Below are 17,600 nucleotides of genomic sequence, written 5' to 3' on the forward strand. Positions count from 1 at the left end.
GCCTAAACGTAAGCTTCCGAACTATGCTATACTATGGCGCTGCTTTTATTGGCGCGTGCGTCGTGTGCAACTCGCAACGCAGCAATCTCCCGCATCTGGCCGGGCATGCGCGGGCCGCCAAGATAAAAGAATTGAACTATAGCGGCAATGCGCGGTCTAGTTTTTATTTAGAAAGTCTATGCTTACCACGGACACGGCGGGTGTGGCGTGCCGGCAGTGAACAAGTCGGCCCCGGAGGACGAGTTCGGGCGCTGGAAGCAGCAGATGGAGCGGCTGCGGTCGGGCCCGCGCGTCGCCGTGGCGCCCTCGCCGCCCCCGGCGCAGCCGCCGCAGAGGTTCCGGCCGTACGCGCTGCTGGCCGGGGAGCCGCCGTCGGCGCCGGCGGCGGCAGCGGCGCCGTGGGCCACAGACAGGGCGGGCGCCAGGCTGCCCGTCTTCGACTACCACCGGCAGCCGCCCGCCGGCAAGGGGCCCTTCGCTTCCGTCACCGTGAGTACCCGCTCCCACTGACAAGGGAGACTGCCCATCGCACCCCCCCCCCCCCCCCCCCTCAGGTTTAGTGGTGCTCGGACAGCCCATCAAAAGCCGAACACAGACCGAGCATGAAAACAGGAAGAGGGTGTACTGGACTGTGGAAAAAGAAGCAAAATAGAAACACTAAGCGGTCCAAATTTAATAAATGCAATATCGAGCAACATTAATGACCCTCGTGTCGTGGTTATGTAGTCACGGTGATACGAGAGTATTTCGGAAAGTAAAGATACACCGTACGCCAGAGGAACACAAAAGTTTTGGCGAGCAAGTTGGCAACACTGGTGTTAACCTTGAACCGTTAGCTCTCTCCTCGCGGTCGTTCGGCAGTTGAACGTTGCTTCTGGTTGGTGTAGGTCGTGTATAAAATGGCTGCGCCGATTCAGAATCCCGCCAAATGCGAAGTGCGCTCCGTCATAAGTTTCCTTCATGCAAAAGGTCAGCGACCAGCGAATATTCACAAAGAAATTGTTTCTGTTTACGCGAACATTATGAATCGGCTAAATGTAACGATATATATACTAAGATGGTATCTGTTCTTTCGGACATGTCCGTAAGAACAGATACCATCTTAGTATATATATAGTTCAGGCTCACTTGCCACTTGACCATCTTCTTCTTCTGTGCGAATGCACAAACAGTGCCCAAACTCTTACGGGAATCGGCAACGCACTGCGAGTAATGAGTATAATGGGCAGGGGCACTACGAATGTAGTGCGGGACAATACGTTGAGAATGTGGCTTTCGCGGGAGGCGTGGCAGAGATAAATCCCTGCAGTCGCGCTATCCTCTGTGTCCTCGGTGGCGCAGATGGATAGAGCGTCTGCCATGTAAGCAGGTGATCCCGGGTTCGAGTCCCGGTAGGGGCACACCTTTTCATCTGTCCCCGTTGACGTATGTCAACGCCTGTAAGCAGCTAAGGGTGTTCATTTCATTGTAAATGTAACGTAATGGTGTCCTTATTTCTCAGAAGGTAGGACCGATGTTCACGACGAACAAAGAACAGGTCGGCCATCTGTGATCTCTGATGCCCTTCTTCGGAGAACAGAGGAAGCAATTCGTGCGAACAGACGTCTCACACTGAAAGAACTGCATCAGGTCATATCGGACGTGTGAATGACAACTCTTTATGACATTGTGACTGACAGGAAATTGTGTGCGCGTTGGGTTCCAAAACTGTTAACGGAAGAACACAAAAAGAAAAGGATGGACTTTGCACAGGACTTCCTCACACGCTATGCTGAAGCAGGTGATGAGTTCCTTGATCACATTGTGACAGGTGAAGAGACGTGGGTTTATCACCATACACCTGAATCCAAGAAACAATCAATACAACTGCGCCATTCGAATTCACTAAAAGCCAAGAAATGCAAAACTTCGATTTCAGCGAAGAAAATCATGGCTTCTGTTTCTTGTGACAGACAAGGCATTCTTCTGTTGGACCATCCACCATAGAGCCCGGACCTTGCGCCCATCGACTTCCATGTCTTCCCTTACCTGAAGCCACATCTCGTTGGAAAATCATTCCACGACGATGAAGAGATCAAAGATGAAATAGAGATATGGTTCCGATAACAGGCGGCAACCTTCTATGACTGTGCGATGCAAAAGCTTGTGCACCGGCTTAACAAATGTTTGGATAACGGGGGTGATTATGTAGAAAAATAACAAATAATCCAGTTAATAAGATGTAACTGACGTTTTCTAAATAAATGTTCTATTTAAGGACTGTGAGACATTGTACCTTTACATTTCGAAATCCCCTCGTACATTGAGAAGAGAATGGTCTGCGTTCAAATCCAATTCTATCCCTTTGGAAGGTGGCTATAATTTCGCACCTTACAAGCACCCATCCACATACTTTGCGTGACCTACAAACACCATTAGGTATCATGTGATAGATTGCACATTGTATATATGAATATATAAAGGAGACTGACATTGTCACGTACACCTTGTAAGTAATTGTTAACACTTATTGCATGAAAGGTGACGGTGTGTCTTTACTATTAGACTAGTAGAGGTTGGAAAGACAGTGGAAATGAAACGGCGGGCGGAACTCAGACCCTGTGTGGAAGGCCCACACAGGTGTGTTGGTCCTGCTTAAACACAGGAAGTAGCAAGACGGACGTTGTAGCACCTAAGCGCTGGAGCACAATAGAGAATCGTCCGGCCGGTTTTATAGCTGAACCGGAAGGATTATACATCGGAAACTACACTACTGGCCATTAAAGTTGCTACACCACGAAGATGACGTGCTAAAGACGCGAAATTTAACCGACAGGAAGAAGATACTGTGATATGCGAATGATTAGCTTTTCAGAGCATTCACACAAGGCTGGCGCCGGTGGCGACACCTATAACGTGCTGTCATGAGGAAAGTTTCCAACTGATTTCTCATACACAAACAGCAGTTGACCGGAGTTGCTGGAGAAACGTTGTTGTGATGCCTTGTGTAAGGAGGAGAAATGCGTACCACCACGTTTCCGACTTTGATAAAGGTCGGATTGTAGCCTATCGCGATTGCGGCTTATCGTATCGCTACATTGCTGCTCGCGTTGGTCGAGATCCAATGACTGTTAACTGAATAGGGAATCGGCGGTTTCAGGAGGGTAATACGGAACGCCGTGCTGGATCCCAACGGCCTCGTATCACTAGCAGTCGAGATGACAGGCATCTTATCCGCATGGCTGTAACGGATCGTGGAGCCACGTCTCGATCCCTGAGTCAACATATGGGGACGTTTGCAAGACAACAACCATCTGCAGGAACAGTTCAAAGACGTCTGCAGCAGCATGGAATGTCAGCTAGGAGACCATGGCAGCGGTTACCGTTGACGCTGCAGAACAGACGGGAGCGCTTGGAATGGTGTACTCAACGACGAAATTGGGTGCACGAATGGCAAAACGTCACTTTTTCGGATGAATCCAGGTTCTGTTTACAGCATCATGATGGTCGCATCCGTGTTTGGCGACATCGCGGCGAACACACATTGGAAGCGTGTATTCGTCATCGCCAAACTGGTGTATCACCCGGCGTGATGGTACGGGGCGCCATTGGTTACACGTCTCGGTCACTTCTTCTTCGCATTGACAGCACTTTGAACAGTGGACGTTACATTTCAGATGTGTTACGACCCGTGGCTCTTCATTCGATCCCTGCGAAACCCTACATTTCAGCAGGATAATGCACGACCGCATGTTGCAGGTCCTGTATGGATCTCTCTGGATACAGAAAATGTTCGACTGCTTCCCTGGACAGACTGACATTGTTGCGTACGTCTTGTAAGTAATTGTTAACGCTTATTGCATGAAAGGTGACGGCGTGTCTTACTATTATACTAGTAGAGGTTGGAAAGACATTGGAAATGAAACGGCGGGCGGAACTCAGATCCTGGGTGGAAGGCCCACACAGGTGTGTTGGTCCTGGTTTATCACAGGAACTAGCAACACGGACGTCGTAGCACGTAAGTGCTGGAGCACAATAGAGTAGCAAACGGCTGGTTTTATAGCTGAACCGGAAGGATTATACTTCGGAAACTATGAAAATCTTGGATGCAGGTGAGAGGAACGAAGAAGCGGCACCTCGGAAACCATGCAGGATGCGTTATTTCCAAGGATTTTTGCTCAGAAGCGTACCATTGTACGAGTATAGGTTTTTCCTCGGAAACTTTCCGCGCTGGATGACAAAAGACTAAAATATGGTTGATCGGCATTCGGAAGAGAATGAGAATATTCCGTGGTTTCGGGAATATGATTCGTTTTCGGAATTACGAGGGTGGGGAGCCGAGCTTTCCTGGGAGGCCAGCAGTGAAGAGACGAGGTCTTCCGTGGTGAGCGCCCATGTGTGACAGTCGCTCGATATCAGCTTTGTTGGTCCATCTGTCTATACTTACGTTGAGACGTTATCTGAGCTCCGTCCTTGTGGCTGGGTGTTCGCGTTTCTCGGAGAGGAGAAGACAGTATTAGAGTATATTAGTCAGAGGACTGCCTCCTGCCGTCCTAGTGTTTGAAAGAGTTGATTTGCCACTGGAGTTCTTCCATCGTCGCAGACGAGTACGAGAACCATCACTTCGACGCACCGGATACAGTACATACGGTGATATTGCAAATTGCTTCGGCTTATTAGGGCTATAAAAGCTTAACAGCTGTGATCACGTAAGTTTATTTCCACTGAGGTTCCACACCACCGTAGATCATCTTTGAAAGTAGTGTGTTCTATTGTTTGGTACGTAAATGGTGTCAGTCATTTCGCGTTATTGATATTAGACCGCGCAGTCACAATAAGGGGCAGCGTTGGGCAATCAAGCTGTGGCGCCACCACCCGGAAAGTTTGACAGGTTTGCTGCTGGAGTCCTTAGCTCCACTCTCCCTTGTGCCCCCACTGACGACGCAAGACATACCCTCACTTTTCTACTACCTCGGGAACTTTTACATTGAACACAGCTATGTCCGTATCGCAGTACCACCGACGAAACTGGCGTCAGTGCGGGATATATATCGTATCCTACAGCAGAGGCGCCACCAAATATCGTGGAGACCAAAAGCCCTCAGGTTAATTGGAAGGTGGTGTGGCGGACGATACACGCGGTTGCACTGGATACAGACGTCCGATCCACATGGTACATCACAGTCAACGGTAAACGGATCACCCGATCATGCCTCCACAAGATAAATATGGGGAAATCACCTCTTTGTGTAGACTGTGGAATGCCAGACACGGACGAACACCGTCTCACATGTGGCGCGGCAGAAGACGTATGGCGCTTGGTGCGGCAAATTTTGCCGTATTTTCTACGAGTGACTCCGGAACACATTACACCTCGGTTTCTACTATTTCCAGATAAACAGTATTTCCCGCGCACCAAAACCAACGAAGTCATGTGGATCAGTAGGCATGCTGTACACTACTTATTTCACGATGGACCTAAAGATTTATTCGACTTTTGGAACTACCTCCAAGAACGTCATTGCAAGATCGTACGAAACCCACAATACGGACAGTATTTTTCTAATTACTTAGGGAGTGCCCTACGCGACCCTCCATGCAGCTGGATTATCAACAGGTAGAAGAAGACACCCACTGAGCTGACAAGACTAAGTCCGATTCTCGGTGGAATAACATACGACATACGTGAAGACGTACCAGGATGATCAAGCGTAAGGAGAGTAGCGACACTCCCTTCTGCATCATGTACGCTGCACTTTTTTTTCGTTTTCCCCATGCATATTACCTCGGCGTAGGAACGTGCCGAGATATTGTTTTGTTTACTCAGATCACAATGCGGCGCTAGCTATATTTATTTTTGTTGATGTATACAGTAAATCCAAATTACGAATATATTAAAATCAGTTAAAAAAAAAAAGGAATGTCAATCCTAAGAGCCCGGGTTCGATTCCCGGCTGGGTCGGAGATTTTCTCCGCTCAGGGACTGGGTGTTGTGTCATTTCATCCCCATCGACGCACAAGTCGCCGAAGTGGCGTCAAATCGAAAGACTTGTACCCGGCGAACGGTCTACCCGACGGGAGGACCTAGTCACCCGACATTTATTGTTTACTGTAGCTCGTAAATCCTCTGGATTTTGAACACAGGATCAGGGACTTTAGCCTGTAAGTTGCAAGATGCAGGTGTACTAACACCTTGCAGCTAAGAGAGTTTACTGCGCTGAGAAAGTAGGATTAACTCGTAAAAAAGTGAGAGTATTTCAGGACGTTTTGATTTAAATATGTTTGAAGCTGCCAAATAAACCGAAAAGCCGGTTCCCCTCTTCACATCCCTAACTCTGCCCAGGTCGTATTCGCCTTTTTCTGTTATGGTAGGAGCATTTTTTATTCTGGTTCCCAAGTTTTACTCTACCATAATTTTGACGTCAGACCGCCGTCTCTTGCCAACAGATGTAGGTTTTTTGTTGACTCGGGCGACGACTGATCTGGTATAGGCTTGTTATTGTCTTTAAATCCGTGTTGCTCATAAAGCTTTCACAAAAACATCTGTATATCTTCCTTGTCACGAAATTTGAACCGATTCGCACGTATCTGAAAAAGTGCCCCAGTAGCGCGTAAAATAAAATCCACAAAAAACGTGTTTTTTGCACATAAAATTGTAATGACACTAGATTTTTGAAAGCGAATTTTCAGTTTTATCGTAAGAATGCATTTTTCATTTACTGGATTTGCGCGCATTCAGATAATCTAAGAACGAATTTTACGCTCTACATTTAGTTCGACTTTAAACCGTCGTATCTTAAAAAAACGGATAAAAATTATTAGATAAAAAAGTTTCGTTCCGGCTTTATCCATTTAGTTTGAACAGACTGGTTCAAGTTTAAAGAATAAAATTGGCGCGCTTCAAAACGTTGCAACAGAAGTATCTATTGCACGTGAAAGCCAAAAGAAGCAAGGTCTTGTCAGACGGTTAACACTTACTACAATGAAATGAATACCCTTAGCTATGTACAGGCGTTGATATAAGTTGAAAATATAAGTTGAAAATGTGTGCCCCGCCCTCGACTCGAACCCGGGATCTCCTGTTTGCGTGGCAGACGCTCTATCCATCTGCGCCACCGAGGACACAGAGGATAGTGCGCCTCCCGTGGTACCCACTTTCGCAACTTATTGTCCCGCACTATATTCATACTCATTACTCGCAGCTTTAACGCCGATCCCCGAAAGAGTTCGGGCACTTGTTTCTGCATCCACACTGAAGAAGATGGTCAAATGGCCGGTGAGCCTTATATATATATATATATATATATATATATATATATATATATATATATATATATATATATATATATATAATTTGTCGCTGGCTGTGTTTCTGTTTCCTGTCCTCTGTCCATGCTTCTTGCCGGCTTCATGTCTTCGGCTTCATCTTGATTGCCTTTTTGGTTGCCCATATTTCTTCCATCTTCCGGCTGTGATCCTGCTTGCGTTCTTTGGTCCATTTTACGCCTGTTTGTTTGTCACCGTGTATCTCATGTAGTTTACTTTTCTTAATGATGTTTCTGAATTTTATTCTGTCGTTTATTGTGTCTGCTGTGATGCTGAGTTGTTTCACGTCGTTTTTTACCTCTGCCACCCATTTATTGTTTCCAGTGGTTACTCAGTCAAAGATCTGTTTGGTCAGTCTGTGTGATGGCATTCTGTGTAGGTGTCCATAGAATTGTAGTCTGCGTTTTCTAAACTTTTCTGTGATTGTCTCCGTATGTTTGTATAGTTCCTCTGTAGCTTTCTTGATCCATATTCCATTGTTGTTAGTTGCACCAAATATTTTCCTAAGTATTTTCCTTTCTACTTTTTCTAGTTGTCTGATACGTGTATACCCTAGGATTAGTGTGGTCCCTGCTGCATATAGTGCCTCAGGGAACACCACAGTGTCGTAGTGGCGTAATTTGGGTTTTTGTGACACAGACTTCTTGTTGTAATGATTCCACACTACATTGTATGCCTTGTCGAGTTTAGTTTTTTTTTTCTTCGTTTGAGTCTCTGTTATGTCCGCTCGATTTTAGTGTTTCACCAAGGTATTTGAAGTTCGCCGTTTTGTAAATCGTGCCGTACTTTGTGTTCAGAGATGAGAGTTCCTTCGTGCTCATAAACTGTGTCTTTTCGTAAGAAATTTGTCGTCCAGTTTTGGAAGCAATTCCTTGTAGTGTTTCAATGGCGTCTTTTGTTTCGTTTATACCATTCGTGACAATCGCCAGACGGTCAGCAAAAGCCAGGCATCTAATCTGAAAGTTTCTTAAGGTTATCCCCTGTTGTGATATTTTCCATTCTTTTATTACTTTATCAGCCGGCCGGTGTGGCCGTGCGGTTCTAAGCGCGTCAGTTTGGAACCGCGTGACCGCTACGGTCGCAGGTTCGAATCCTGCCTCGGGCATGGATGTGTGTGATGTCCTTAGGTTAGTTAGGTTTAAGTAGTTCTAAGTTCTAGGGGACTGATGACCTCAGTAGTTAAGTCCCATAGTGCTCAGAGCCATTACTTTATCTAACACTAGACTGAAAAGGAGAGGTGAGAGGCAATCGACTTGTCGGATACCTGCGCGAATTTAAAAGGGCTCTGATAGTTCCCCACAGAACTTTACTTTGGGGGTCATGTTGGTCAACGTTTGCTCTATGATAGTCCGTGTTTTGTTGTCTATTTTGTATTCAGCTAGAATTTTGAAGAAAGTTTTCCGGTCGAAAGAGTGGTACGCGTTTTAGAAGTCGACAGAGGTAATGATCAGGTTCTATCTGTGTTGTAAAATCATTTTCAGGTTCCAAATTTGTTCCGCACAAGACCGCCCTTTACGGAAGCCTGCTTGGGATTTCCCAATCAAGTGGTCGGTCTGGCATTCTAGTCTTTTTAGTGAAGCTTTAGAGAGGATCTTGTATGTGACCAACAGTAGGGATATTCCTCTGTAGTTGTTCGGGTCAGTCTTGTCATCTTTTTTGTGTAGTGAATGTATAATGGCAGTTTTCCAGTTGTCAGGAATTTTCATGGTCTCCCAGATATCTTCCAAGACCCTGTGGATGTCTCTGGGTCTTGTAACTTCCAGATTTCCGCGATCATGCCGTCTTCTCCTAGTGCTCTACGATTCTTGAGTGATTTGATTATTTCTTTAACTTCTTCTAGGGTTCTTGGTTCACTATGTGGATTGTACGTGCTCGTTTCTGCCATCATTTCTTCCATAGGGGAGGTCTGTGTTGAGGAGTTTTTCAAAGTACCCCGTTGGTCAACAGCTTGGTCACATATGTGATCGGAGTGCCGCCTACGTTAATGCAGCAAGCACACGGTCCACAGTAACAACCTCACCAAAATATTTGATGAATCAACAGTGAAGGAGCACTCAAGGTCTCTCCAAGCTCGGCACAGGCAAAGTTCCAGAGCGTATCATCGCCCAACACTTAGACAGAACACAGCCCTCGTACATATCAGGCCTCCACCCGCCGAGGTGGAGTTTAATATGTCAGGGCTGAACGGCGGTAGACCGTTCTCGCATCCCCTGATGCTTTTTCTGCTTTCGCCAACAGCCTCCAGTTCGTGTCCGAGCGCCTGGCGTGGCGAACGGTCAGAGATTCCGCACGGCTATAGCGATCGAGCGATCGATCCCAGCCGGCACGGCTCTGTGACCACCAATTCTGACGTAAATTTTCTCGCTATTATCATTTCTGCTACTCCTCATTACGTCTTTCTCAGGTTTACTCGCAGTTTGTTTTCTGTACTCGTTAGATGGTTACTGCCATTCAGCGGATTCCCTTTCATAGCCGGCCAGAGTGGCCGAGCGGTTCAAGGCGCTACAGTCTCTAACCGTGCGACCGCTTCGGTCGCAGGTTCGAATCCTGCCTCGGGCATGGATGTGTGTGATGTCCTTAGGTTAGTTAGGTTTAAGTAGTTCTAAGTTCTAGGGGACTGATGACTTCAGTAGTTAAGTCCCATAGTGCTCAGAGGCATTTGAACCATTTGAACCCTTTCATAGAGGATAGCGATGTCGTGAGCAATTCTTATCACTGACGTCCTCCCAAACTGAATGTCAACTCCAATCTTGAACGTTTCTTATGTTTCCGTCGTTGCTTCTTCAATGTATAGGTTGAAGCAGCGAAAAACTGTATCCCTGTCTTACACCTTTCTAATCCCAGCACTCCATTCTTGATCCTCCAGTCTTATTGTTCCCTCTTGGTTCTTGTACGTATTGTACACTGTCCAGTCACATTAATGTGACCGCCAGTCTAAAACCTGAATAAGCATTTGTCGACTCCAGTGCCGTGGTCAGCTGCGCTAGGTTCCTCGGTTGAGGGTCCATGGCACCAGCAGCTTGATCAAGGTGGTCCCACAGATTCTTCATTTTGTCTGGTGGCCAGAGTAGTAAAAAAAAAAACCATCCTGGTGCTCTTCGAATCGCGCACGTACACTGCGAACTGTGTAACACTTTGCATTGTCGTGCTGGTAGATGTCATCGTGCCGAGGAAAAACACAAACACAACTAAGATAACGTTGGAAGCTAAGGAAGTGAATTAAAATTTGTGCTGCAGCCAGGGCTCGAACACGGGTCGTCTTGCTTATTAGGCAGATGTTGTTGTTGTTGTTGTTGTTGTTGTTGTTGTTGTGGTCTTCAGTCCTGAGACTGGTTTGATGCAGCTCTCCATGCTACTCTACTCTGTGCAAGCATCTTCATCTCCCAGTACCTACTGCAACCTACATCCTTCTGAATCTGTTTAGTGTATTCATCTCTTGGTCTCCCTCTACGATTTTTACCCTCCGCGCTGCCCTCCAGTACTAAACTGGCGATCCCTTGATACCTCAGAACATGTCCTACCAATCTATCCCTTCTTGTAGCCAAGTTGTGCCACAAATTTCTCTTCTCCTCAATTCTATTCAGTACCTCCTCATTAGTTACGTGATCTACCCATCTAATCTTCAGCATTCTTCTGTAGCACCACATTTCGAAAGCTTCTATTCTCTTCTTGTCTAAACTATTTATCGTCCACGTTTCACTTCCATACATGGCTGCACTCCATACAAATACTTTCAGAAAAGTCTTCCTGACATATAATCTACACTCGATGTTAACAAAATTAACGCTTTGCGTTGTCCTGCTGGTAGACGCCATCGTGCCGAAGAAAAACACAAACACAACTAAGATAACGTTGGAAGTTAAGGCAGATATCGTGACTATTACACCACGACAGCATTATGGTCGACACAGCTGCACGAACTACCCAAGTCAAATACCCTTCCTTACACAAACTGTAGTACACATCTCCCCTTATATTGTCACTATTACGAGGGATCTCCGACATTGGAATAGTGCCCCAGCATTGGACGTAATGAGGAGATGTTATAGTTTAATTCACTTCTTCACTTCCCAATGTTATCGTAGATAAATTAGAGACTTAAATGTCTCATGGAAAATTTAATTTAAAATCTATACTATAACATGCAACGTAGCACTGCCCCATTACGCCCAATTCTATGGTGCGATTCAAATGTCGGAGAGCCCTGGTAATAGTGACTATATGAGGGGAGATGTGAATTAGAGATGGGGAGGGTATTTGACTTGGGTTGTTTGTACAGCTATGTTGACCATAAGGCTGTGGTGGTGTAATGGTCAGCATATCTGCCTAGTAAGCAAAAAGACCCGGGTTCGAGTTCTAGTGGCATCACAAATTTTACTGCTTTAGCTTCCAACGTTATCGTAGATAAATTAGAGTAATATTCAATTTAAGACAACCAGGATAGATACATATTTGTGTGGATCCACCCTGCCTTCCAGAATGTCGACATCACACAGGGAATGCCCTTCGGCCTGGATCCTTCCAACGATTGTTGCAGGGTATTTGTTTCTAAACGTTTCCCACGCCGTACACGTCACCAGCCATCTGTCCAATGGAGCATACAACGTGTTTCATCTGAAAAGGCCGTCAGTCGCCGCTCAGCTGCTGTATTTGCGTGCAAATTTCAGCCTTCGTCGCCGATGAAAAGCTGTCAGCGTTTGCGCGTGGCTCAGACTCCTGCTGCGGAAGGCTCGTAAGCAGCAACGTTCTCTGAAAGGTCGCTGAGGGTACTGTTCTTGGCCCCTTGGTTCATCTGGGCGGTCAGCTGCTCAGCTGGTGCACGTCTCTTCACCCGGACACATCTTCGCAGCCGTCGTTCACCCCCGTCATCTACGGTCCGTGGCGCAGCGGAGTTGCCAGAAATGTTCAAATGTGTGTGAAATCTTATGGGACTTAACTGCTAAGGTCATCAGTCCCTAAGCTTACACACTACTTAACTTAAATTATCCTAAGGACAAACACACGTACCCATGCCATAGGGAGGACTCGAACCTCCGTCGGGACCAGCCGCACAGTCCATGACTGCAGCGCCTGAGACAGCTCGGCTAATCCCGCGCGGCCGCAGTTGCCCCGGCGCCGGTTACGATCAGCGTCAGTTTACCATCCACGATACGTCATAACCCCAGAGGCGAGCGAACAGTTTGCAAACTTAGGTGTTTCGGAAATTCTTCCATTCTTGGCCCATCTTCCATCGTGGTCGTTTGTACGTCAGAAAATCGTTTCTTTTCCGCATCACGACAATTACAGTATTGTGTTTTGCGTCCCCCTGATACTCTTCAGTGTGTGCGTGTGTGTTGGGGCTAACAGGCGCTAAACATCGAGGTCATCAACGCCCTGACACACATTAAAAGAAACGAATGTGGACAAACATAGTAAAATGGAAGCGTACACGCAAAGAAAGCGGGGAAAGAAGAAAAATGCTGTATAAGAAAATAAAACGTAAGGAAAACGAGAAATGAGCGTCAAGGATGCCACAGGAAATTGGCACTGGCTGGCCACTTACATAAAATATGGGCGAGCCAGTCACCCTATGAATAAATTAAGACCCTCTCCCTAAAATCTTGGTAAAAACATTGGACAAGTCACAGAACTTAAAAATTTTCAAAATTGTTAAGGCTTTCGTGGCCACTTGTTGACAAACTGCCTATTGGCTTCTGTCTCGGGTTCTTCGGCCGACGTTCATCGTAGTGCAGGTATCAGTCCGTGTGTGTCGGTTTTCGATACACGCTGTGTCCCAGGTTTTCGCCGTCCGTTGTGACCAGCACATCTAGAAATGGCAGTTTCTTGTCCTTTTCTACTTCCATGGTAAATGTTATGTTGGCATGGAGGCTGTTCGAACAGCCTGCTGGCGAAACATCAGAAAAATCATTAGATGAACGTCGGCCGAAAAACCCGAGACAGAAGCCAATAGGCAGTTTAAAATTTTAACCACACTCTTTTGAGTATTTCCTAAAAGAGATGGCAGATCCGCCGGCAATTCAGCCGCGGCACACTGGTCAGAAAATAAAACGCAATCCAAGAAAACGTGGCGCACAGTGATCTGGACGCCACAAGCACCACACATTGGAGGGTCCTCTCGCCGGAGCAGGAAGCGTCGTAGGACTGTGGCCCTCCCGAAGCCGAGTGAAGAGAACCTCGTCCCGTCTACGGGGCTGGAAGGAATTACACCACACACGCGTTGTGTTCATGACTAAACGGAGCTTATTGTTTGTCATTTCCAGCCACTCATACTCCCACCGACACATGACTCGTGAGCTCAAGAGCGAGGTGAGTGCGTGCAGGGGGATGGCACACTGAAATACTTGCGGATCGTGACACGCCTCCTTGTCTGTGAGATCTTCCCTTTCGTTCCCTGCAATGCCGCCGTGCTCTGGTACCCAACAGAAAGCCACCTCCTTCCCCAGTCGTTTTAGTTGGAGGAGGGCATCCTGGGTGGTCTGGACTATTTTATCTGCTGGTTACAAACTTTGCAATGCGTGAAGGGCACTTCGTGAGTCGCAACAGCCAAGAAATTTAGGATGGGAAGAACGACTCATCTGCCCCAGTGCCCGAAAGATCGCAGACAATTCTGCATAAAAGACAGTAAACGCTTCAGGCAGTCGGACATTGAGGACACGACCTGGAAAAATCAACAGAGCAACCAACGGGATCATCCTGTTTCGACCCATCCGTAAAAACAGCTACATAGTCGTGGTGCTCAGATAAAACGGCGGAAATGTTGCATTAAAGACGGTGGCAGGAGTGCAATCTCTCTAAAATCACTCTGAGCCTCTCCAGTAACCAGGGCGGCAGGCGGTTAAAACCCTGGATTTGGGGCGGTACGGACTCCACATTGAGGGAGTCCAGAGACAGTGGGAAAAAAGACAGTCCAGACGAGGATGAGCAAAATATGGTGAGCGGGTGAGATTGGAGCTGCAAGAAACTTACAAGCCTGGAGCACCAGCAGGAGCTGCCGCCGAATGGTAAGTGGCGGTTCCCCGGCCTTAGCACAGAGGCTGAGTTTTGGGAATGGTACGATAAGCACCCGTGGCCAGTTGAATCCCTGCATGGTGGACAGCGTCAAGGATCTGCAAATAAGAGGGCCTCGCTGACCCATACACCGTGCACCCGTAGTCCAGCAGCGAACGCACAAAAGCCTGATAAAACTGGAGTAGACGCGCCCTGTCTACACCCCAAGACCTGTCGCTGAGGCACTTGAGGATGTTCAGTGCCTTCGGGGTTCTGGCTTTCAAGTCTCAATACTCTTCAGATACCCAACACTGCTAGTGCTGTCACGTACAGTCAAATAAATGGTTCAAATGGTTCTGAGCACTATGCGACTTAACTTCTGAGGTCATCAGTCGCCTAGAACTTAGAACTAATTAAACCTAACTAACCTAAGGACATCACTCACATCCATGCCCGAGGCAGGATTCGAACCTGCGACCGTAGCGGTCACGCGGTTCCAGACTGAAGCGTCTAAACCGCACGGCCACACCGGCCGGCCACGTACAGTCAGTGAGTTGCTTCATTTTGACGTCGCTAAGAGAGCGTGGTCATATTACCTCACTCTTGTTTCTCTCAGAATTTCGAACATTTTCCACCGTTTCACATTGTCAGGCATTTTTTTTGAATCGACGCATCCTATGAGTGTGTCTTGATTTTTCGTCGTTCTTGCTTCCAATACTAAGTGGAAAGTCAGTACTGCCTCTCTGATGCATTTATCTTTCCTCAAACCAAAATTGTCGTCATCTAACAGATCTTCAGTTTTCTTTTTTCATTCTTATGTATATTATTCTTGTAAGTAGCTTTGATGCAAGAGATGTTAAGCTGTTTGCCCTTGTTATCTTCTGACTTTTTCATATGTTGCTTTCTTCGACGATTCTGCGGAGACCATACTAATTTCTTATCTTGCAAGTCCACCCTATTTTCAATATTCTTCTGTAGCATCACATCTCAAAAGCCTTCAATCTTTTTTGCACTGATTTTCCCACAGTCCATGTTTCACTACCATACAACACTGTGCTCCAAATGTACATTCTCAGCAATTTTTTCGTGAATTTAGGGCGTATGTCTTACACCATGATGCAATCCATTGCAATATTCCCGTGTCTCCGGGTCTTTTCGAAGTATATCTCCTCCTCTTGTGATTCTTGAAAAAACTAATAGCAATTACCATCTGAAATTTATTACAAAACGCGGTCTTGCTTCTCTTTCAGTCCTGACATATAGGCCATATTCTCCATTAACCGCGTCTTCTGTTACTTCCCCTAAAACCGCGTTCAAGTTCCTTGTCATTATTAAATTCTCATGATGCTGTATCTCTTCATCTTCTGCTCTGGACGTCGAATGTCTCGCTGAACAACTGTTGCCGGCGTTGGTTTGCTGTAGAATGTAAATGGTTCAAATGGCTCTGAGCACTATGGGACTTAACATCTGAGGTAATCAGTCCCCTAGAACTTAGAACTACTTAAACCTAACTAACCTAAGGATATCACACACATCCATGCCCGAGGAAGGATTCCAACCTGCGACGGTAGCAGCAGTGCGGTTCCAGACTGAAACATCTAGAACCGCTCGGCCATGATTATCATTCTAAGATGCTAACCCTAGACCACGGGTTCACGTAGACTCAGATCTAATAGCACAAAAAGAAATTTGTCTCACTGTTCGTGTTATTATTGTTGCATTACTCGAGTAGTGCATTTTGTACCACTATTTCTCGTTCTTCCAAAGCGATAATCTTCCTCATCTCGATGAGAAGGCATACTTTTTATGTTAAAAATACACTACTGGCCATTAAAATTGCTACACCACGAAGATGACGTTCTACAGACGCGAAATGTAACCGACAGGAAGAAGATGCTGTGATATGCAAATGATTAGCTTTTCAGAGCAATCACATAAGGTTGGCGCCGGTGGCGACGCTTACAACGTGCTGACATGAGGAAAGTTTCCATTCGATTTCTCATACACAAATAGCAGTTGACCGGTGTTGCCTGGTGAAACGTTGTTGTGATGCCTCGTGAAAGGAGGAAAAATGCGTACCATTACGTTTCCGACTTTGATAAAGGTCGGATTGTAGCCTATCGCGATTGCGGTTTATCGTATTGCTACGTTGCTGCTCGCGTTGATCGAGATCCAATGATTGTTAGCTGAATATGGAATCGGTGGGTTCATGAGGGTAACACGGAACGCCGTGTTGGATCCCAATGGCCTCGTATCACTAGCAGTCGAGATGTCAGACATCTTATCCGCATGGCTGTAACGGATCGTGTAGCCACGTCTCGATCCGTGAGTCAACAGATGGGGACGTTTGCAAGACAACAACCATCTGCACGAACAGGTCGACGACGTTTGCAGCAGCACGGACTATCAGCTTGGAGACTATGGATGCGGTTACCCTTGACGCTGCATCACAGACAGGAGCGCCTGCAACGGTGTACTCAACGACGAACCTAGGTGCACGAATGGCAAAACGTCATTTTTTCGAGTGAATCCAGGTTCTGTTTACAGCATCATGATGGTCGCATCCGTGTTTGGCGACATCGCGGTGAACGCACATTGGAAGCGTGTATTCGTCATCGCCGTGCTGGCGTATCACCCGGCGTGATGGTACGGGGTGCCACTGGTTACACGTCTCGGTCACCTCTTGTTCGCATTGACAGCACTTTGAACAATGAACGTTACATTTCAGATGTTTTACGACCCGTGGCTCTACTCTTCATTCGATCCTTGCGAAACCCTACATTTCAGCAGGATAATGCACGACTGCATGTTGCAGGTCCTGTACGGGCCTTTATGGGTACAGAAAATGTTCGACTGCTGCCCTGGCCAGCACATTCTCCAAGTCTCTCACCAATTGAAAGCGTCTGGTCAATGGTGGCCGAGCAGCTGGCTCGTCACAATACGCCAGTCACTACTCTCGATGAACTGTGGTATCGTATTGAAGCTGCGTGGGCAGCTGTACCTGTATACGCCATCCAAGCTCTGTTTGACTCAATGCTCAGGCGCATCAAGGCCGTTATTTCGGCCAGAGGTGGGTGTTCTGTGTACTCATTTCTCAGGATCTATGCAGTTAAACTGCGTGAAAATGTAATTACATGTCAGTTCTAGTATAATATATTTGTCCAATGAATACCCGTTTATCATCTGCATTTCTTCTTGGCGTAGCATTTTTAATGGCCGTAGTGTCAGTAGAAACTTTGATCGGCAGTCGTAATTGTGGGGACTTGCCCACTCGTCGCTAATAGGGTGCCTACGGGATGCAGCGTTCT

General features: G+C 46.7%; 1 protein-coding gene across 1 annotated transcript in view; it reads left to right on the forward strand.

Moving 5' to 3' along the window:
• Positions 1-17,600, forward strand: part of LOC126187682 (uncharacterized) — a 71,801-nt gene that overhangs the window by 24,166 nt on the left and 30,035 nt on the right. Inside the window, exon 2 of the mRNA XM_049928917.1 lies at positions 218-489. Within this exon, the coding sequence (XP_049784874.1) occupies positions 218-489 (272 nt within the window). The remainder of the gene's footprint in view (positions 1-217; positions 490-17,600) is intronic.

The sequence above is a fragment of the Schistocerca cancellata genome, chromosome 5 (assembly GCF_023864275.1).
Source record: "Schistocerca cancellata isolate TAMUIC-IGC-003103 chromosome 5, iqSchCanc2.1, whole genome shotgun sequence".
NCBI classification, from domain to species: domain Eukaryota; kingdom Metazoa; phylum Arthropoda; class Insecta; order Orthoptera; family Acrididae; genus Schistocerca; species Schistocerca cancellata.